The sequence below is a fragment of the Mesoplodon bidens genome, assembly GCF_964165515.1.
Source record: "Mesoplodon bidens genome assembly, chromosome: 11".
Classification (NCBI taxonomy): domain Eukaryota; kingdom Metazoa; phylum Chordata; class Mammalia; order Artiodactyla; family Ziphiidae; genus Mesoplodon; species Mesoplodon bidens.
The window spans coordinates 26,598,511-26,620,410 of NC_138167.1; the positions used below are offsets into that span (position 1 = coordinate 26,598,511).

Below are 21,900 nucleotides of genomic sequence, written 5' to 3' on the forward strand. Positions count from 1 at the left end.
GATAAACTAAAACAGAAACTAAAACAGGAGAAACACAACATGAGATGAAGAATTGGGTCATTTTAGAGATGAGCCACCAAAAGTTGGAGTATGTTAATATGCTATTTAATATGTTCACACCTAATTCTTTTTAAAAAAGCTGTTTTGACAGTACCACTAAAATAGATTACTTATGTCTTTTAAATTTAGGACTACAAAAATCTCCAATTAGAGCAAGGAGTAAAAGAAACAAGTTCCTGAGGAAAATAAATTTTGTCAATTTTCAAAATATTAGAATTTTCATGCACTCTTATTACAGGAGTGTCAATTCTGACTTAACCCCTTCTGGCTAAAAACAAAGGTATTTTCTTAATAATTCTCTGCTTCTCACTCTAACCATTTTTTGTTTTATGAGAGAGATCTATTCCAGAAGACCTGTGTAGTTCTAGAGCGCCTTAACCCTCACCACACAGTTGATGACTTTTCATTTCCCAGGTGAAGCAAAGGGCACTGTAAACTATGAAACTGTCACAGTGAAGTCAGTTTCACGAAGAGCTGTGAGTGCTTCCTCAGAAAGGTACATCTCACTGGTCCTCAGCTCCAGGAACAAGTGCCCAATACATGTATGTTGAAAGATACCCTAATTGAAAATGGATACCCCTAACTTTCTTTCCAAAACAAGAAAACATCCAAAACAAGAAAACACCCAAAACACTGTTACTGGGAAGAACATACTGCAATGGTTCTGAGAAAACCTGCAACAATTTGGACTTGATTTTTATTCCTTGCCAGATGTGTGTTAGCAGCTTACAAGCAAAGTTCAGGCTTCTGAGAGATTTAACTGCTTCTTGAAGTGGGATTTAAGAGGAGGTCTGATCAGCCAGATGTAAGAATGTTTATCGCTGTCTCAACCTGCTTCTCTGGGCTAATACGTACCTCCTGAGTTACCTTCGCATCCACAGATGCAGCACTCCAGGTGGGAATGAGATAAAATGTTCAGGAACTAGCCCTAAATCTATTGAAGTCGCTGATTTTCAGATTTTACTAAATCATGACTAAGCCCAGGTATGGTTTACTAGTAGTCCAGGCTTTAGCATGATGAACTGGGCTAGACTGTGAACAAGATAAATGCCTTTTTCCCTCCTGACTATGGCTCAGATCACTGATGGTCACAGTGTTTACAACAGAAGCACAGCTTCAAGAATCATCTAGGAAAAAAGGGGTTTATTGATTCAACCAAAGGTTTGTGACATGCAGCATACTCTAGCCCTTTCTGGAGATTTCACAATGTACGCTGCATATTAGGGGCTCTGAGAAGTCTTGTAATCCAGATTCTTTCAATACTTGTATAACTCAGCCCTTTTCAGACTTCAAGTATGGGATATTTCTCTTCACATAACACTTATAAATACTCCCAAAGAACTTGTGTTCTGAAGAACAGACTTTCAGCAACACTTGTCTGGGCCATATTTATTTTCCTCATTTCTACCTGGCCTTCTGAGGGATGAATCAGTATGTGTATGTGTGGGTGTACAAAATGCATGGCTGGGGGGAAGGTCGGGCTTTTAATTGAACCAACCTATCTGAGAAGTGAGAAACTTCCCTCAACTAACCCTAACCTTAGCCCTAACCTTTATGCTTACCCACCCAGTAAGTAGAACAGTCACAATTTGAGCTCAGGCTGGCTGGTCCTAGAATCAATCCTCTTAACCATTATATCAGACTGTCCTCTTAACTCACCAAGAGACAAGCCAAAGAGAGCCCCAAGTTTCCCCAGCACAGAGACCTGAGTCTTGCATTCTTGCCTCCCAGGGACCCCAGAGAGAAGCCATCCCACCTGGGTTTACATGGCCCCTCTGTACTTTTTAGCTATGCAGCTTTGGAATGTGACCTAACCTTTCTCTGCTTCAGGTTATTTTCATGTGTAACATGTATTAAAAAAAAAAAAGAAGTACATACTTAATGAGGAGGCTGTGAGAAGTACTCAACATATGTCCACTCTTGTTCAGTCAAAGCCAGTCACACAAGCCTCTGCCTACTGACCCTGGTCTGTCCTCTACTCTGTCAGAGGAAGACTGTGTCATCTTCTACGCCGTGGTCTCTCAGATATTTAAAGACAGGTAACACGACACCCTTCCTCCAGGCTGGATATTGCTGGGTTCTTTGTGTCTCCCTATGACTTTCAAAATGCTTTCCCTTAACATATTTTAAACAACTTCTATGCCAATGTGTGGCATTTTGGTCTCTCTTTCTGAATAGATCATAAAAAGAGAGTTTTCCTTTCAGTTACAGTTCTTAAAGGGTTGAAGTTTATTTCATAAGAGATGAAACTGTCATTTTCACTATAAATAAAACATTAAATCTAAAGCTGAGTTTTGTTTTGAAGAGTTTGTTTCCTTTTAATCTTTTTTCACTTCCACAACGAATACATTAAAATGCAACAGTTACTGAATCTGAAGATAGGCCAGTTACAGGGTCATGTTAGGCATTAGTTGAATGAATGATTGCATGTTTTTCTTCTCTGTTACTTTAATAAGAACTGAGTCTTTTATGATACAAGAAGATACTCTAAAAAGGACTTGACCAGATGCCCTCTAAATCCCCTCTTAATCCTCAGATTCTGTGATTCAAGTCTTCTGCAACTTTGTTCAAAGTACACACATACTGAAGTCCTCCTCATTCCAATGCAGTTCCTTCATTATATATTTTATTCAGAGGAAATTTCATTTGTAACTATAGTATATAAATTACATATATATATACATACGTTTCAATATATATTAAAAATACATATTTATATATTTAAACATATATATGTGTGTGTATGTATATATATTTCTCCCCCAGCATTTCCTTCTTTCTTCTAAGGGATTGCTTCTTCATAGGGTGATAAAATTGGTTTTAAAGTGGTTTATCTACTCATGCTGCTTATTTTCCCATTTGACATGTTAATCCCCTCTTTATCTTATCAGATAACCCTTTGGTTTTTTTTCCATCTGGTATAAAATGTTTTTCATTTGATAGAAATCCAGGGCAGCAACCTCCCATATTCCAGAAGATCACTAAGAATTCTTGACAAGGTAGCAAGGCCTTTAGATCTCTTAACACAAATGCATGCAGAGTCCCAGCTCAGTCCCTTTGTTCCTTTGATGACATGGGTACAGTGTGGGACACATAGAAAAGCAAAAAAGCTTTGTGTATATACCTGTGATCAAAAGTGATATTCAGGGGGCTTCCCTGGTGGCGCAGTGGTTGAGAGTCTGCCTGCCGATGCAGGGGACACGGGTTCGTGCCCCGGTCCGGGAAGATCCCACGTGCCGCGGAGCGGCTGGACCCATGAGCCATGGCTGCTGAGCCTGCGCGTCACGAGTCTGTGATCCTCAACGGGAGAGGCCACAGGAGTGAGAGGCCCGTGTACCAAAAAAAAAAAAAAAAAAAAAAAAAAAAAAAGTGATATTCAGGGTGCTTCCCTGGTGGCACAGTGGTTAAGAATCCACCTGCTAATGCAGGGGACACGGGTTCAAGCCCTGGTCTGGGAGGATCCCACATGCTGCAGAGCAACTAAGACCGTGAGCCACAACTACTGAGCCCCAGGGCCACAACTGCTGAAGCCCGCGCACCTAGAGCCTGTGCTCTGCAACAAGAGAAGACACCGCAATGAGAAGCCCTCACACTGCAACAAAGAGTAGGCCCCGCTCACCACAACTAGAGAAAGCCCGTGCACAGCAACGAAGACCCAACGCAGCCAAAAATAAATATAAATAAAATAAATTTATTTAAAAAAAAGTGATACTCAACTGCATAAGGACCTCCCTCAGAAGTGTTCATAGAAAGTAAAGAAGTGAGGTTTTTGAACAAAGGGACAAAGCAGGACATGGGATCAAGCACAGTCTATCTTTTCATGGTCACAGACCCACTCAATTTACTGAAATCTAGCAATACCTAGATTTGTATGTTTCTCCATTTTTACATGTTTTAGTCACTAGCTAGTCCCGTCTTTCTTATAGGAAGTGTTTCCTGGTAAAGAATTTAGGACTAATTAGGGAAGAAATACAGCAATTACAAAGTATTAAACCCTTAGTAATTAAAGTTGAATTTATGTCATGTCAATCATACCACATACACTAAGATACACAAATAAGTCAGATATACACAGATACCAAGGTAGGCAATGTTATTTTTGCCTCGTTTTGTGTTTAATGTTATTGAAGGCTCTACCAATGTCTTAAAAACACAGAAACTTCTTGAATATACATTTAATTCTCTGGAGGAATAAATATACTCCAAATGCTTATCATCAGAATTCTGATAAAAGGGATATAATTTCTCTCTTCAGTATTTTAAAAATTGGTATCTAAATAATTTCATTTTGAACTAGGTTAGTAACCTAAGTCTTCTTCATAGAGCTTTTGAAATTGAAAAAATTTTAATTCTAAATATAATAAAGACTTTGGGAATTCCCTGGTGGTCTGGTAGTTAAGACTTGGTGCTTTCACTGCCGTAGGCTCGGGTTCGATCCCTGGTTGGGGAGCTAAGATCCCACAAGCTGTGTGGCCAAAAAAACAAAACAAAACAAAACAAATATAATAAACACTTAAGTACACATTCAAATTGAAAGTGGCAATTTATTTCCTATTACACTTTTCTGGCCAAAAGGAGCTGAAGGATTTTTTTCCTTCTTACTTTCTTACAACAGATATTGTCAGATTTTTTTTAAAAAAGCAAAATATAACAGAATTATAGTTAAGAAGACTAATTCTATCTGAATGGTATTAATCACAGCCCAGTTAAAATAACACTTAATATAGACTCACTTCAATAGATGATGTTGTCAACTTTAAAACATTAGTATTTCTCATATCATTTCTGGATGGCCTAGACACATTTTTCCTCAACATAACTTCATTTTTTCCCTAGCTTTTCCTTGACTTAAAATAATGGCCTAAGGAAGGTCACATGAGTTTAGTGGTTCTATTTTTAAAATGTTGGGCAAAGTAGGGTTGGTTGATAATGTACTTCATTAAAATGAGCTGTGTTTCCAGGGCCCTGGCTGGTCCAGTAGTCTGAGAGGCCTAGGTTTCTTTTGTAGCCAAACAGTAGAGTCCATTCTTCCACCAGCCCATAGCAGTGGCTGAAGAAGTCCAGGAAATAGATTACACTGAATGCTACTGTCAGAAGAGATTTGCATTTAATGGTGTTATTATAGGTGAAGCATTTCCTTGAGAAAAAATCCTACTTATTCAGTATTTTGAGGGAACACTGAGTTTCATAACCATAGTTGACTTTTTCTGTAGAAAAGACTTTTAAATTTGCTATGATCACTTCCTTTCAATTTCTTTTCCTTATAGTCATGCATGTTCTGTGCTCTAAATTTCTTAAGTTCATTGAAAGTCAGAGAAAAGATTCAAGAGGATAAAAACAAGCACAAAGTAAACAAACAAGTAATTCTGTCACTACATTTTCACCTGGATAAACCCACAAATATTTCTTGTTGTTTCCATTCTGTTTCAACACTGCAGAACAAGACACTCATGGCTCAATGGTGAAGCAACGTGCATGTGAGTGACAAAACATGGAAACCAGAAAAGGAATATAAATGTAAATCAAACTTTTAAAACCCTAGTAATACAGCAGCTTCCTTCCTTATTTATTCTGTTAACGTCCATTCCACATGAATTCACATTTTGATTCCAGTAGGACATACACCGTCAGCCGTGATCAAAAAGACCACTATTTGTAGAGGGTAAAATCGAGCCTGTTGCCAGTATCTACTGGTGGCAAACTTGCAAATGTTCTCTGGAAAACTAATAAAATTATATTTTGATTATTTGTTTTCTGGATCCTGGGGACCATGGAAATAGAAAAGGATAGCAACAGGACTTGCTTTTTTGAAGTTTCTTGGGCTGGGAAGTAGAAAAATAGGTGTTTTCCTTTGGGGCTTTTTGTGACTGAGAATGATGAGGTTCATATTTCTGAGAGCACTTTTTCATGTTCCTCAGTCTTTCAGGGAGTGGTAGGCTTTGGCAGTCCGGCTGTTGACAAAATCTGTCTTCTTAAACTGAGCCTTTGGAATAAGCAAACAGAAATATGAAAGGTTAACAACATTTTCACACAAGAAAATGCAGTTTTTAGTGACTTCTCACCAGGGTCAAGTCAAGCGGGACATCATTATCTGGCTCTTTTTAGAATTCTTACCTTCTTGTAGGCATTATGGAGCTCCGTGTGGGTCCACAGAGAATATAGGAGAACAGAAGCAGCTTTACTTGCTTTGTTGGAAGCACAGCTGAAAAGAAGAAAAGGACATTTTTTGGAGATCAGTGAGAAAATATGAGGCTTCTGGATGCTGTCTTTGGACGTTCTGTAAATCTTCTTTAATTGCTGTCACTCAGGAGCCATCCATTAAATCAGGCCACTCACCATGGCAAGAGATTAGATGGTGAGCTTTAGGAGGCCAGGGGCCACATTGGTGCTTTTGTTTTTTTAAAAATCTTTTCAAACCACTAGCAAAGTGCTAACAAATAGTTTATAAAGCAAATTCCTGATATTTATAAGGCATATATTCTTAGAGTTTTATAATTTCTTGAATTTATTTATAGAATAAAATTTATATTTGTACATTTATATTATATATTTTTAGAAAATACTTGTATATTTATAACGCATATTTATAGAGTACAAACACATGAAAGTATGACTGAAAAATATGTATAACTCTTAGACTTAGTGACTCCATGAATGTAGGGGTTATGTACCTTTTTCAAATTAATAAATTCTTACTGGAGCAACTGTTATTTTAATACAGTTTCAAAATTTATGTTTTTGTATACAGCAAATGGAAAGTGTGTTCCTGTTATAAATCCAAGTCCGCACTGAATTTGACATTGTACTTACTTTTTTTTTTGGCCATGCTGTGCGGCATGTGGGATCTTAGTTCCCCGACCAGGGATCAAACATGTGCCCCCTGCATTGGAAGCTTGGAGTCTTAACCACTGGACTACCAGGGAAGTCCCCTTACTTTTTAAAAAAACTTTATTATTATTATTTTTATATGTACTTAGTTTTTGATGTTCTGCTTTTAAATTTGTCTCAAACTTCTTGTTTCTGGCTAAGGATCAGTGCTTTCTTAGGTCTCTCTCTCTTCCATCACTTGAATTAGCACATGGCTGCATTTTTTCTTTTAATAAAGAAAAAAAGATTTTATTTTTCCTATCATAGGAGTTTGTAAGCATACAACCAAGAATAGAGAATGCAAAGCTGTATGAAGAAGCCCATGCTGGGTTCATTTAATAGCTAAAAGACCTTGTCTTTCATACCAGCAGTGTAGGGAGGGTAAGTTAAATTAGCACCCGACAGATTTGTTTTAGTACCTCAGGGACTTTTCAGAGTCACTTGCTAATAACTGAAGTAGTAATAAATCCATTAAAGCTGTGGATCTCTAATATTTAAAATTGTAAGTTCTTAAATTGCAAGGGTGTTATAGTCATGAAGTTTGTTCATAAGTTGGTTGCTTGGCACTTGGAACTCATTTATTCAAAGATGAAATGTAAATGGTGATTGGTTATCAGGCTAGCCCATAAATTATGGGTTAGCTGTACAACACTCTAGCAAGGAAGAGACAGTAGACCCAACTGGTAGGAGTTCCTCGTTGAATATTTTTTTTCTTTCTGGAGACAGGGCGTATGAGGACTGGCTCACAAATGGGACACTCAGTGCAACGAAAAATAGCAGAATAGCACACCCTGTACTTTTCTAAGCTACAAGAAATTTCCAAAAGTGATGGTGTATTCCCATGTGCTTCTTACGTCTGAATACTCAAATAATTAAAGTCATACTGTCTTATAGAGATTTGGTTAGAAGTCTGGATGACAACTGGGAATAGTCGTTTCTGCTTTGCAGCAATAATTCATACTTTCCACAAAGGCTGAGCAACTGCTACTTGGGAGCAGGTAAATATTCCCTGCTTTTGGGAAACAGACATTCTAACTAGGGCTCCTTTTAATCATGTGACTCTGAATGTAGTCCTCCTTCCATGTGAGCTTTGCCAGAGGGGAACTGCAGAGCACAAGGGGCCTAAATTGGGCGGGGCTGTGGGGGGAAGGGTTGTGCTCATTCGGGGTACCACAGATCCCTATGCTAGCCTCTGTGCAGCCAAGCACACATTTGTCTACTACAGGTCAAGTCCATTTGCTTTGCAACTCATTAGAACTGGCCTATAATAACATTTGTTTTCTTTTTTGGTTACTTACAAAACTAACTTTATTTAACAAGTCAAACAATTCAGAGTCATCATATAAAGAGAAAAAAATAATACTCTTCATACTCCCTTGGGATCCCATCACTCTGAGTTAACTAACAGTAATAATTTGGTTACACAATGTTTTTCATTCTCTTCTTCATCTTTTATTTTTAAAATGGGGAATATTTGAAGACACAGACACAAGGATGTGGGATGACTTATGTGCATTAAACCTTCTACTTCAAAAGAGAATAAGAGATGGGATAAAGAAAACTGAGAAAGCAAGAATTTGTTATGTTGCCTCCTACTTCCCCTCCTCATGCTATTACGGGTGACACCGGCTTCACATATTTAAGTGAGGAAAAGGGCATTCCTTGTCCATAGGACTCCAATTTGCCTAATTTCTTCTCTTTTTAAATCACAGCTGTGACTCTGGGAAACAATTCATTAGGTCAATAAAATGCTGGAATGCACGACCCAGATAAGCTATGGAGTTTTACTATTTCTGGATATTTTAGAAGAGAATGAGCAACTACTTGGCTTAGAGGATTCAGCCTTCACTTGCCTGATCACCAAGGACTGGAACAGATGATCTGGTCCGGCTTTACAATCTTATTTTTTGGCCATGTTGTCCATGGTACTCAATGCCTGGACATTCACAACTGCATTATTTACATATGGGAGTGGTGGTGGGGAAAGGGGAGACGCTGACAGGAAGATGCTAAAGGACTTACGTGTCACCTGTGCTTATGGTCATAATTTTCTGCAGGCCCCCAGTGTTTAGAAGATCCCGTGCATTCTGGTAACTATTTTGGATTATATTGTTCAATGTGTAACAGGCAGAAGCTGTAGTTTCAATGAGAAGATCAGTACTTGGGACTGTGTTGGGAATTATGGTAACCAAATCAGGTAGAGTTTCTCTGGCTACAAATGAAAGAAAAAAAGAACACTTGGTTAAAAAGATTGTTTCTTAACCTCAAGATCCCAATAACATTTAAGAAGAAACATTTTGTTAACAAACATATGGAAGGATGTAACCACTTTAATACACAAATTACCAAAAAAAAAAAAAAAAGATTTTTAAAAAGATGATACTTTGTGCTCAGTGCACTGGAGATCTTTCCAGAAAGCAATTTGACAGAAATGTCAAGAATTTTTTAAATTTTCACATTTTTTGATTCAGTATTTCCACTTTTGAGAATTCATCCTGAAGACATCACTTTAAAAATGGTAAAAGCAGAGATCTTTATTATGGTATTATATATATCATGAAAAATTTTACAAAGCCTAAACATCCCAATGTGAATATGATTAACTAAAGCACATCTGCAAAGAATATTATGCACCCCAAAACATATCTATGAAGCATGTATAATAACAAGAAAATATTTGTTAATATTCTATGAGAATATAACCGGTATACTTAAAGAACAAACATATATACAAGAAACCTGAGAAGAAATACACTAAAACAGTAACAGCCCTTCTTCTTCTACAATAGTATTAATGGTGACTTAAAAATATTAAAATAAAATTATCTGTACTGCCCAAAGTTTCTTTAATACATAAATAACTGTTATTTAAAAAAAAGATAAAGAAACTATTTAAAATTTATTTTTTCACTATGTATATAAAATCTTGGTTATAGGGTTTTCGTTTAGCTTTTTCTGTAGTAACAAGAGAGGTATTAATATTTGATGACGTCATTATACCTTGTCCTATGGTATATATTTCGGGCAATATGAATTTATACTTGATATTTTGCAAAAGTTCTTTCCATGTATTTTTTTTTTTTTCCTGTAACTACTTCGGACTCTCCTTGAAAGATAGAGAGCATGCTTCTATTGCTTTGTACAAATACTTCTGCCTAATTTTATTTTCTTCATCTGAGTTCATGTGACACCTTGAACTGCACTTCTCTCTCTGATACTGGACTGTAATTAGTTATGTGCCTGTCTGAATTCCAAATGGAGCCATGAGTTGCTTGAGGACAATTACTGTATTCATTTCTGGATTTCCAGCATCGATCACTATGCCTAAAATAGAGAGGTACACAGTAAAAGGAATGGAACCATATGTCTTCCTTTGATAATACCTGGACCTGATTGACAGGGAAAACATACCTTCTGCTCAAAGGCCTGAACACTTCCTTTTTCACTGTTGTCTAAGCATCTTGGCATGGTGTTAGGAGCTCAGAGCTCAGTCTCTGAAGCTACACTTTTTTAGTTTTAGTCTTGTCTCTGCCACTTCATGGCTGTGTGGTCTGGGTAAGTTACTTAACCTCTTTATGCTGCATTTTCCCAATTTGTAAAATGGAATAATAATAGTATTTACTTCACAGGACTGTTTTGAGGGATTAAATGAGTTACCATGTGTTAACTGTATCACAGTTCCCGGCACATAGTAAGCTCTCCACAGATGTGAGTAACTGCCAGAAGGCTTCCTCCTTTTAGTAAGTTAAACCACAGAATGAAAGGCCTTGAGAACCTGAATTTTCCTTTTGCTGAATTTAGGTCGACAGCATGAAAACAAGTGTGAGACAATCACAACAGAAAATGTACAACTGATCTCTCTGCAGGGTGCATCAATGGCTGGCTGAGACCAGGCTGCCCACACGGAGATTGATCCCTGCTGAGAGAGTTCCACCTCTCCTCCCTCAGTATGACCAACAAGAACGTCCAATTCTACAGATCAATTTTAAGGTCGAAACTTTGGGTTATGTCTGAGGAGGAGTGAGAATTAAGGGAAGTTAGAGTCTCTAACATTTTATATCATGTTTGTTTTTCTTAGAAGAGTAGTCTAACTGTTTACATGGACAAAGTTAAACACTACAGTATAGTAAAGGAGTGGTCATTCCGTCTCTCTACTCACACACACACACACACACACAGACACACACACCCTGTGGGCCTGAGTAAATACATTCACTTTGAGACAAAGTTAGATCTTTAATAGTGAAACATAAAATCAAAGGCCCTATCATGATATTGGAGGGTTACAGCTCAATGTCATATTATTGAAAGAGATTTTAGTTAATGCTGGTGCTTGCACATACATTATGTTATCTGATCCCTGGAAAACACCTAATTTCATTCGGTTTAGGGCAGTTAAATGACTATCAAAGGTGACACGTGGCAAAGTAACATTATAGGATGCAGACCAATGTCTTCTGCATGAGACCTATTATTCTGTCACCATGCTAAGTTGCCTATCTTCAAGTTTTTAAGAAAATAAGTTTCAAGTTTATTTCTGTTAAATCTAAGCGAAATGTGATGACTTCATTCCAGGTCAGCCCATGGAAAGTTTTACTTGGCCTAGAAATCTCTCATGAAAAACACAAAGCTTGTATTTCAAACTGATTTTCATTTATTCCTGGCTATTAATACCCTGAATTAACACAAGTATTTTTACTCAAATTACATATTTGACATAAAGCCAATTTGGAATTCAAAAATTGCATTTATCTTGCTGAAGCCTCTTCTCACGATTGTCCTTAAAACGAGGGGAGGTTGATCAGTGAAATCACCTTATATAAATTGTGGGGCTACAGCTGTATTGTTCCAACAGCTGGAGGACTGTGGAACTTGAGACAACAGCATTTCTGCCCTGAAGGCACAGGCACAGTGTGCAGAGCGCAGTTCTTCTCATCAGCTATGCTCTAAAGATGGACTTAACATTTCATTTGAGAAAAAAAAAGTCAAAGGATAATACACCTGATTGAAGTGCAGCACAAAAGTCCATGAAAGACAATGAGAAGAACACTTTCATAATTTTGAGACAGTGCCTTCGGCAAGGTTTCTTTCAGATTCACTGAAAAATTTCCAGGCTCTCTACGTTCATAATGGGCACAAAAGCATTGTATGAAACCTCCTGTTCAATGTTGTGATACTGTCTGTCTTTGAAAATGACATTGTTAAAACATAACCACAGACTTTTGGCACTGTGTGAGTGTGAGTGTGTGTGTGTGTGTGTGTGTGTGTGTGTGTGTGTGTGTGTGTGTGTGTAGATTTCAAAATAATCCAATCCATTAAAAAAACAAAAAACAATTCAGTGGAATTTTTGAAAAACTGAGTTTTAAATTGTCAGAAATGACTAATTTATGGAGCATTAGAAAGCATGATTAATTTTAGCATTATCTTCTTATTATCTAATTTTATAGTTTATGACTTAATTCCCAAACATTTACATTTTCAGGTATAAAGAAAATGAATGAAAAATGTTATTTGAAAGTGTAACAGTTACCATCTTTGTCAATAATACGGACTTAGAAAAAAAGGAGCAAATGTGTTTCATCGTATTTATTCTAAAACCTATGCCAAATCTGTTATAGTCATGATTCCTTCTCTTTGTGATTCTCTGTCCAACCATTTTTTTCTAGTACAACAATGGCCAAGCTTCTGAGGTGAACAACCACTGTGTGTGTGTGTGTTTGTTTAATGTTTCAGAAGAGTGGTGCTTAAGCAGGCCACACAGAGAACATTCTGAAAGACATGGGTTAAAAAGACTCACTGGATGGCATAGCTGAGGGCTGAGAAATATCAAATATATTACCTCTCTCATTAATTATTAGTATGGTCTAACATTTCTCTTTGGTAGTAATTAGAACAAAAACAAAGCTGGATATTAAGAAAAATCCTATTTGAGACCAGTGCGAAAGCCAACACTTGATGTCTGGGTACACAAAAACTAGTTCTATTTATCACATTTTGCTCTTTATTCACATTTTCAGCTCATCATTGTAAAAAGAATGTGATAAGGACAATGTTTTATTGCATTTGTATTTTCAATATATACACTTTACATCTAGAGACTTATACTGACTTACCAATTTCATTCTGTAGAGAAAGATTCCGAGACAAATTCCTCAGTAGAGAGATGGCAGTCTTTTTCACAGTTGGATCACCAACATGCAGCATCTTTCGTGTGTGCTGAAGGCCATTTTCTTTCTGGACAACAGTCTGAGCTACTGATGTTGGCATCTGTTTTGTGAGACATGTTCTATAAATACTATTGTATTTTACTTCATGGTTAAAATTTCTTAATTTCTGTAGATTACTAGAGATTGAGTGAGATGTTTTAAAAGCTAGAGATACTTTCTTTAAATTCTTATTAGGTTTTCAATTTAATTACTGGATAAAGACAGTTTATTCAGTATTTTTAAATACTGGATTTGGTTAGCTATTATGTTTTGTTTTGTTTTGTTTTGCGGTACGCGGGCCTCTCACTGTTGTGGCCTCACCCACTGCGGAGCACAGGCTCCGGACGCACAGGCTCAGCGGCCATGGCTCACGGGCTCAGCTGCTCCGCGGCATGTGGGATCTTCCTGGACCGGGGCACGAACCCGTGTCCCCTGCATCGGCAGGCGGACTCTCAACCACTGCGCCACCAGGGAAGCCCCTAGCTATTATGTTTTTTGCATCTGGTTATAAATAAAATGGGTCTGTCTTTCCCTTTCCTTTCTTTTTTATATTCGTTTAATTCACATTTTCAGTTCATCATTGTGAAAAGAAAAGGACGTTTTAGAATCAAAGTTACACTAATGTCATAAAATTTAGTGGGTAATTTTTTCCTCTCTTTTCTATTTTCTTGAACTATTTGTGTAATATAAGAATAATTCCAACTTTGTGGATCTGGTAGAACTTAGGTATAAAGCCAACTGAGCTGAGAAAAATTTTAAAGGGAGATGTCTTTGATTACTATTTCAATGTATTTACTGGTTGTTGGCTTATTCATCTTCTCTGTTTGTTCAAATTTTGGCATGTTACATATTTAATAAACTTATTCATTTCTAAAAAGCTAGTTTATTCTGAAAGAGATATTGAGCTTTTAAAGAAAGGAATGTATGGCTAGTCAGATTACCTGTAACTCTATTCTCTGTATCAGAGGCTGCATGGGCAAGTTGCTGGTCCAGGTCTAGGTCCACCAGAGGCAAACCTTATTTGGAATTAGGCTGGTCACCTACTTTCACAGGGTCTGAGTACCAACTAGGCCCTTCCTAGCATCAGCAAACCTCCAACAATACTAAGACCTTAGCTTGTGTCTGCAACTTTATATATTTTTATTTGAAGCTAACATGAGGCTACCATGCTAAAAATCTGTGTATTCTTGACCATTCTTCAGGGTGTCTATCTTCTCTGTTTATCTATCTAAACTCTGCTTGCTTCCCTTACCTCCTGCACAGTGCCCTCCTTACATTCTCCACTGTACTGTCTAAAAAAGGGGTTCTTAATATAGGATCCAGGATAGGTTTCAGGGAGGGAACAGGAGGTCCCTAAAATTATTTTTGTGTTTATAGGAATCTTTTTCAGGGAAAGAGTCCATAACCTTTATTAGATACTCAAAGTGCCCATGACTCAAAGAAGTTTAATAACCACTATTTTGCAATGTTTGCTCCAAAGTTACACTTTGTCTTTCACTAATTTGCGGAACATTCCATCAGACTCTTTTCTTTCCTCTGGGAAGAATCCTTCATCTGCAGCCATTCTGTACAACTCCTCCTTGGACATAGAGGTAGATTTAGCATCCCTCTCTCTTCCCAATGGCCCATCTAAGTAATTACATCTTTCCTCATATGCAAAAGCTCTGCTCTTCTGAGTCAATGAGTCCAGCTCTATCTCTCTCATAGCGTTTTCTTTGTCATCTCAAGGCCTAGTATATAAAAATGATCACAGAATTCTGATTCATTGAGGGAAATGGGAGAGGCTGATGTGGAATGGTCTTTAGAATTTGCTCATTAAGGAAAATAAACAATCAAATTTACCAAATAGAGATTTCATATTCCAGCTTTGGGGAATTTGTGAGAATGACTGCTAGTCAATTATTTACAAACAGCACTTCTAGTTCATATTGCCCTGATTACTAATGAGGTTGAGCACCTTTTCAAATGTTTAATGGCCATTTATACATTATGTTTGTGAAGTGCCTGTTCAAATCTCTTGTCCATTTTTCTATTGGGTTGTCTATCTTTTTATTGTTAAATCGATGAGTTTTATTTCCTAGATACCAACCTTTGTTACTTATATGTTACAAAAATCTTTTGTTACAAAAATCTTTTCCTCCTCTGTGCTTTGCCTTTTTACTGTCTTTTGATAGCTTAAGTTATTAATTTTAATGTAGTCAATTTATAAAATATTGACTTTATGTGCTTTTTATGTCTACTATTAAGAAATCTTTCCCTATTCCAGGTCATGAAGATATTCTATGTTATCATTTAGAAGCTTTATTGTTTTACCTTCCACATTTAAATCTCATTGCTGTTGGAACTGATTTGTGTGTAAGGTGTGAGACAGGGAACACATTTTTTTTTCCATTGGACATCAAATTAAGTGCCTTTAAAGTGTTCTAGAAACTTGAAAACTGTTTATTTCAATGATTTTTAACTTGTACATTGAATGTTTAATTTTATGTGTATATACAACATAATGAGTTGATATATTGTAAAATAATTATCACTGTAAGTTTAGATAACATCCATCATCACACATAGTCACACATTTTTTTTCCTTCTTGTGATGAGACCTTTTATGATCCACTATTTTAGCAACTTCCAAATATACAATACAATATTGTTAACTATAGTCACCATGCTGTACATTACACACCCAGGAGTTATTTATACTGTACCTTATACTTTACACTATCCTTAGAGAATTTGCTAAATGGGTAAATTTTATCAACCCATCCCCTTTCCTTATTTATTATTTTGTGGGTTTTTTGTATCATTTAAAAAATAATGACCATTATACCTGAACTAATAAAGTTTACATTAAGGTATTCTTACCAGCAAGAAATTACTGCCATAATTTTATACTAAAATTATAGAATTTATCTTTTAGAAGCTATTCAGTCCAGTTCAGGTTCTTTGCCATCTAAGGCACATGGCCATCAATGCTCAGTGCTGTCTCAGTTATGAACACAGGTGAATGGACTGGGTATTTTTTGGAACTATGTTTAATGGTCTGCTTTTCATGTTTTTCTATTCAGTGATTCCTTTTAGAAATTACAAAGCCAAGCATTTTTTTATCACACCATCTAAACATAGCAAAATTAGGGAAAGTAATAATTAGAAAAAATATACATGTAAGTCAAAATTTTAATAAAAAGCATCTTGTAACTTAAAAGAACAAAGGGTCCTCATATCATTGTCCCATGCTGCTAATGATTTTCTCCTATAAATCTCTAGTCAAGTTCAACTCTAATAGCCTTGAGTATGGATTAATACCAGTTTAGTGTAGGTCTCCTTTCAGGGGACTGGACTGGTCTAAGGTTAGGTATGATTTAAAATCCACTGCTTGGATTCCTTTTGGACTTGGAACTCTTAGATTTCTGTTTATTTCTTTTTCCCAGCTAGATTATTACCAAACACAGGGATTTTGTCTTATTCACCACTATATACTTAGCACTAGGCTAGTGCCTTTTATGTAGAAGGTGCTCAAATACTGTTTGTTTGATAAATGAATAAAGGAATTATGTAGTCTGAATAAACTACATATTCAGAATGGCATATTCTTGTATGTTGGGTGGCAAATATTCCTGTATTGACAGAAACATGGAACCGCCTCTGGATAGTTTGGATTCCACAAAAGATTTTGGAGTGGAAGAGGCTAAAATCCAAGCTTAAAGGGTTAGCTCATATTGAACCATCCTCAGAGCATAGTGAGCTTAAATAAATACATACAGACACAGCAATTTAATTTCTGACCTTTTCTATTAAGTTGGCTGGTAGTCAGTTAATAAGAGGGCTTCTGTAGTTTGGGAAAATGAAAGAAATGGTTTTAGGAAACCAAGCATGGGGAAATGGGAAGATAAGACAGTAAATTATGTCTTTCTGTGTGTCAGGGCTCCCTGGTCACTCCCCATTTCTTTCTCTTTGTGCACAAGTACATTCTGAAGAATTTCAAAGAGATTAAAATTGGGTTGTATTCTTAACCACGGTGCTAAAATTAGAGAAATACTGGTTTTAGTATTTCACAATTTTATTCAAAACTGAGCAAAGAATGAACATGGTTCATTAAAGAATGAACATGGTTTCTTAAGTAAAGAATAAATAATATTTTTGTTATCAGCAAGAGTGCTTTCCTCTACGATGATGGATAATTAGACTGGCCATAGAGTGAACTACTTGGGGAGAGTTTAATCATTTTATGATCAAGGCAAAGAATACAAGCTTAGTTCAAATAATTAAATATTTATAGAATCCTTTATTATGTTGCAAGCTGTAAAATACGTGGGGAAAGGAACAACTTTTTACTCTTTTTTAAAGTAATTAAAAAATTTATTTTATTGGAGTATAGTTGATTTACAATGTTGTATTAATTTCTTTACAGCAAAGTGATTCAGTTATACATATATATACATTCTTTTTCATATTTTTTTCCATTATGGTTTATCATAGGACCTTGCAAGTTTTTTTTTTTTTTTTTTTTTTTTTTTTTTTTTTTTGCATTACGTGGGCTTCTCACTGCTGTGGCCTCTCCCGTTGCGGAGCACAGGCCGTGGACGCGCAGGCCCAGCAGCCATGGCTCACAGCCCTGGCCGCCCCGCGGCATGTGGGATCTTCCCAGACCGGGGCACGAACCCGTGTCCCCTGCATCGGCAGGCGGACTCTCAACCACTGCGCCACCAGGGAAGCCCCCTTGCAAGTTTTTACTCTTTTTAATATTTTGATTTTGCTGGTATAAAGTACATCTGGAAAGAGAAGAAAGTCTTTATTTTATAGTTGACTTTCTGGGACACAAAAGCACAGATAGCCTTTCTAACTGCAGTGGACATGTGTTGTCTCTGCCTTCTAGCATTCATCCTTCCTTTTGGTAACAACACTCTGACTTTCCATTAGGGAGCCACTCCATGTGGTACAAGTGGTAGTGACCCTCGCTCACTGAAACGCCTGCCCCTGAAATTCACATGTGAGCACATAACCCAGACTTGGCCAATTAGAACACCACAGGCTCCTGGCCAGGTACTGGTTTGGAAATGGGCAAGTAGGACTCATTTCCCCAGTTCTTAACAGAGCTATTGGGAAAATAGTAGTAGTTTCTTTTCCTGTGGAGACATTGAGCTGGATAAGAGGTAAGCCTGAAATCACTGGTGGCTATCTTTGCTGTAATATGAGGCTAGCCTTTGAGAATGAAACCAACAGAGGAAAACAGAGTCCAGAGATAGAGAATCACAAATACAATTGCTGGGCACCTATGTCCCACCATGACAGAAGGAAAACCCACCCTGGACTTTTCAGTTATATGAGTCAAGAAATTCCTCTCGGGCTTCCCTGGTGGCACAAGTGGTTGAGAGTCCGCCTGCCGATGCAGGGGACACGGGTTCGTGCCCCAGTCTGGGAGGATCCCGCATGCCGCGGAGCGGCTGGGCCCGTGAGCCATGGCCGCTGAGCCTGTGCGTCCGGAGCCTGTGCTCCACAACGGAAGAGGCCACAGCAGTGAGAGGCCTGCGTACTGCAAAAAAAAAAAAAAAAAAAAAAGAAATTCCTCTCTTTTGCCTAAGCCAGCTCAGGTAGGATTCTGAGACTTGTAACAGAAAGAGTTCTGACTGATACTCATAAATACCAACGAGTCTTTCACTCGCAGTCTGACCGGGGTTTGCAGAAGCTGAGGCTGAAAGTCCTGCAAAGCCGAACTCTCTCTGGCAATTCCTGAGAACTGTTTTGATTGAAGTGAGAAAACTTCTGTTCTTACTTCACTGTCATTTCTGAACTTAATGTAGGTGTGTCTACAATGCCATTATTTAAAAAAGTAATCATGATACTCACTGGTCCACTTCCTGCCGTGAGATTCTGGAGAGCTCCCAAAGATGCTTCTTGAGTGTAGTTTCGGACACTCTTGGCGATCAAGGACAAATACATCCGTATCACGATGGAATGCCACAGCCACTCCACGCCCTTGGGGTTGCTCTTTTCCTCTGGCATTAGCATGTCCTGGTATTGCTAACCACACACACGATGAAATCCAAAATTAATGCCTTCAAGTCATTTCTACAATTCCACACCCAAACCAAGAGACTAGAAGTACTGTCTTGTCTAGGGAGACTAATAATTAGCATAATAAGAAGCCCTTAAAATAAAAATGAAAAAGCAAATATGTATGATTCACAATCATTTAACTTTTGGCCCATGATGACTATTTCTCCCTCACAATACCCCACACTCACAACTTTACATTTCACAGCGAGAGAGAATGCAGAGAATTAAGCATTGACTGTTCTAGAATAGTTTTCAGGCTGCTGTTAAGCTAAAAGCTAAATTAGTCACATCCACTCTGAAGATAAGAAAAACAGGCCTCTTCCCTCAGAGTCTTGTGAAGTTGTCCAGGATAGCATCAGGATTCTAAATTTACCAGTTGTCCTCCAAGTTCACATACACTGTGATACTCTGAGGAGTAGGAGAGATCACATTCCTTCTATTTCATGAAATGCCAGTCTGGACAGCAGTCCTTCCTATGCATGGGGTTTGCTTTTAGGATGTACAAATTTGTTTTTAGAATGTTTAAAGCTGAACGTCAGGGCCATGTGGCATTAAGCTTACTTCCTAACCTGCAGGGCATAGAGCAGGATGGTTTGATGGCTAATAGTGTAAATCTGGGGCCAGATTACCTGGGATTCAATTCCATCTCCTCCACTAATTTGAATTATTCTGAATTAACCTTTCTGTGCCCTCTGTTTCCTCATCAGTAAATGAGGGTATTAATAATACATACCTCATAGGGTAGATATAAGGATTAAAAAAACTTAAAATAGAGCCTGACATATACTAAGTACTCAGAAACACAGACACACACTTATTCTTTCAAAGGCCTCCCCCAACATACCTCTTTTACTTTCCTGCTTCTATTGCCAAAACACCCAATACTTTTGTTGTTGTCAGACTGGATATTCCGGCTTTGAATATAGATACTCTGGGAATATTTCTCTGGGAGCTCTGCCTCCAGCTGGTAGGAGAGATTATGAAGAATGCACACACAGTTCTCTGTGGCCTGAGAAAATAGGACATGAATATTGATCATATACATATAGATATCCCTTTGCAAGGGTTATACCATAGGACCTCTTAGGCTTTAGATCTTACAAGGTTAACTGGATGCAACAGGGTGCGCTTGGACTGCAGGGTGGCTGGGGGACTGAAATGAGTACAGCTAGAAAGGCTAGGGCTAAATCATAAATGGTCATGAGCACAATGCTAAGAAGTAGAGGCTGAATGTTTTAAAACATTGGGGAGCAGTTCTAGTTTACTTTTAAAGAGTGTTCAGAATGATTTTAGATTTTAGGTACATTGTTTAGTAGCCACGTGGACTTGGAAAATAGGAGGAGATATTGCTTATAGAGACCAGTCGACTACAATAATCAGTATAAAAGATGTACAAACTATGACAGCAGTAGTAGCATTAAAGAGGACTGGTTAGGGCTTCCCTGGTGGCGCAGTGGTTGAGAGTCCGCCTGACGATGCAGGGGACACGGGTTCGTGCCCCGGTCTGGGAAGATCCCACATGCCGCAGAGCGGCTAGGCCCGTGAGCCATGGCTGCTGAGCCTGCGCATCCGGAGCCTGTGCTCTGCAAGGGGAGAGGCCACAACAGTGAGAGGCCCGCCTACCGCAAAAAAAAAAAAAAAAAAAAAAAGGACTGGTTAAACTAAAGAGCATTTCAGAAGTAAAATGCACAAGATTTGTTGTCCAGTGGATGTGGGATGTGATGGAAGAGAGGAAGTGCAACATTACTCAGGTTTCTATTTTCATTTGGTAGATGGTAATAATTATTAGGAAGGCTTATACAGAGGAGTAAGTTCAGAGATGAGGGAAGAGATAAATTTCATTGCTGAATATGTAGCATTTGGGCTCCTTTCAAATATCCAGAGTTGTTAAACAGTTAGAAATTTGGGTCTGGAAAGTAGAAAAAAAATGGGGCTAGATAGATATTAATATTTATGAGCATGTATGGGAAATCTTAAGCTCAGCAAATGAGTTAATAAATAAAGCCAAACCCAAACAGCTACTTCAAGAATACTCTGAAGAGTCTTAGTAAGACAAAATAAGTAATTCAATATGAGAGACATCTAATTCTTGTATCACCTTGTCATCTGGCTGGTAATCTGCAATGGTTCCTCTGACATAATGGACCAGTGAGTCAATCAGCCCATCACACCTTCTCATCACTTTCCTCCCTTCAGGGCCAGCTGAACTCATGTTTCTATCAGAAAAAACAAACAAACAAATAAACGATCAATCATAAGACAGGCAGTGTATCTAATAGGTTTTTGTTTCAAAGTTTCTTCCAAGGGTTTGGAAAACTGGCAAATTTGTCAAAGTATGACAGACTTGTCCTTGGGTCAATAAATCATCAACTGCCTATGGTCATCAAATCTAGACACAACTTGTAAATATATTCATAACACATTATTACGTCAATAAAAGTCTTCTGTCTACTTCATTCCAAGCACCAAGGTCAGAGCATTATTTATTTAATCTTTACACCATTTTGGACAGGGTATAAATATATGAGGAAAACATTTTGCAGTTAAAAGGAGAACAAATGGCACCTTAGCCATAGCAATATACATGTCCAAGTCCCAACTTGTGCCATGCCTTAATTCTAAGTAACTTAAAGCTACTTAAATTCTCTGGGCTTCAGTTTCCTCATTTGTAAATACAGGGTGTTAGACTATATTATTTGGAGGTTTTGTAGGT

At 37.7% G+C, this 21,900-nt stretch overlaps 1 protein-coding gene across 1 annotated transcript in view; it reads right to left on the reverse strand.

Moving 5' to 3' along the window:
- Nucleotides 1–4,584: 4,584 nt before the first annotated feature.
- PKP2 (plakophilin 2) overlaps nucleotides 4,585–21,900 on the reverse strand; it is an 87,184-nt gene continuing 69,868 nt past the window's right edge. The window contains exons 7-13 of the mRNA XM_081248847.1: nucleotides 21,286–21,403; nucleotides 20,032–20,196; nucleotides 18,978–19,151; nucleotides 13,041–13,194; nucleotides 8,950–9,139; nucleotides 6,175–6,262; nucleotides 4,585–6,043 (exon numbers count right to left, since the gene is read on the reverse strand). Of these exons, the coding sequence (XP_081104973.1) occupies nucleotides 5,975–6,043; nucleotides 6,175–6,262; nucleotides 8,950–9,139; nucleotides 13,041–13,194; nucleotides 18,978–19,151; nucleotides 20,032–20,196; nucleotides 21,286–21,403 (958 nt within the window). The 3' untranslated portion in view covers nucleotides 4,585–5,974. The remainder of the gene's footprint in view (nucleotides 6,044–6,174; nucleotides 6,263–8,949; nucleotides 9,140–13,040; nucleotides 13,195–18,977; nucleotides 19,152–20,031; nucleotides 20,197–21,285; nucleotides 21,404–21,900) is intronic.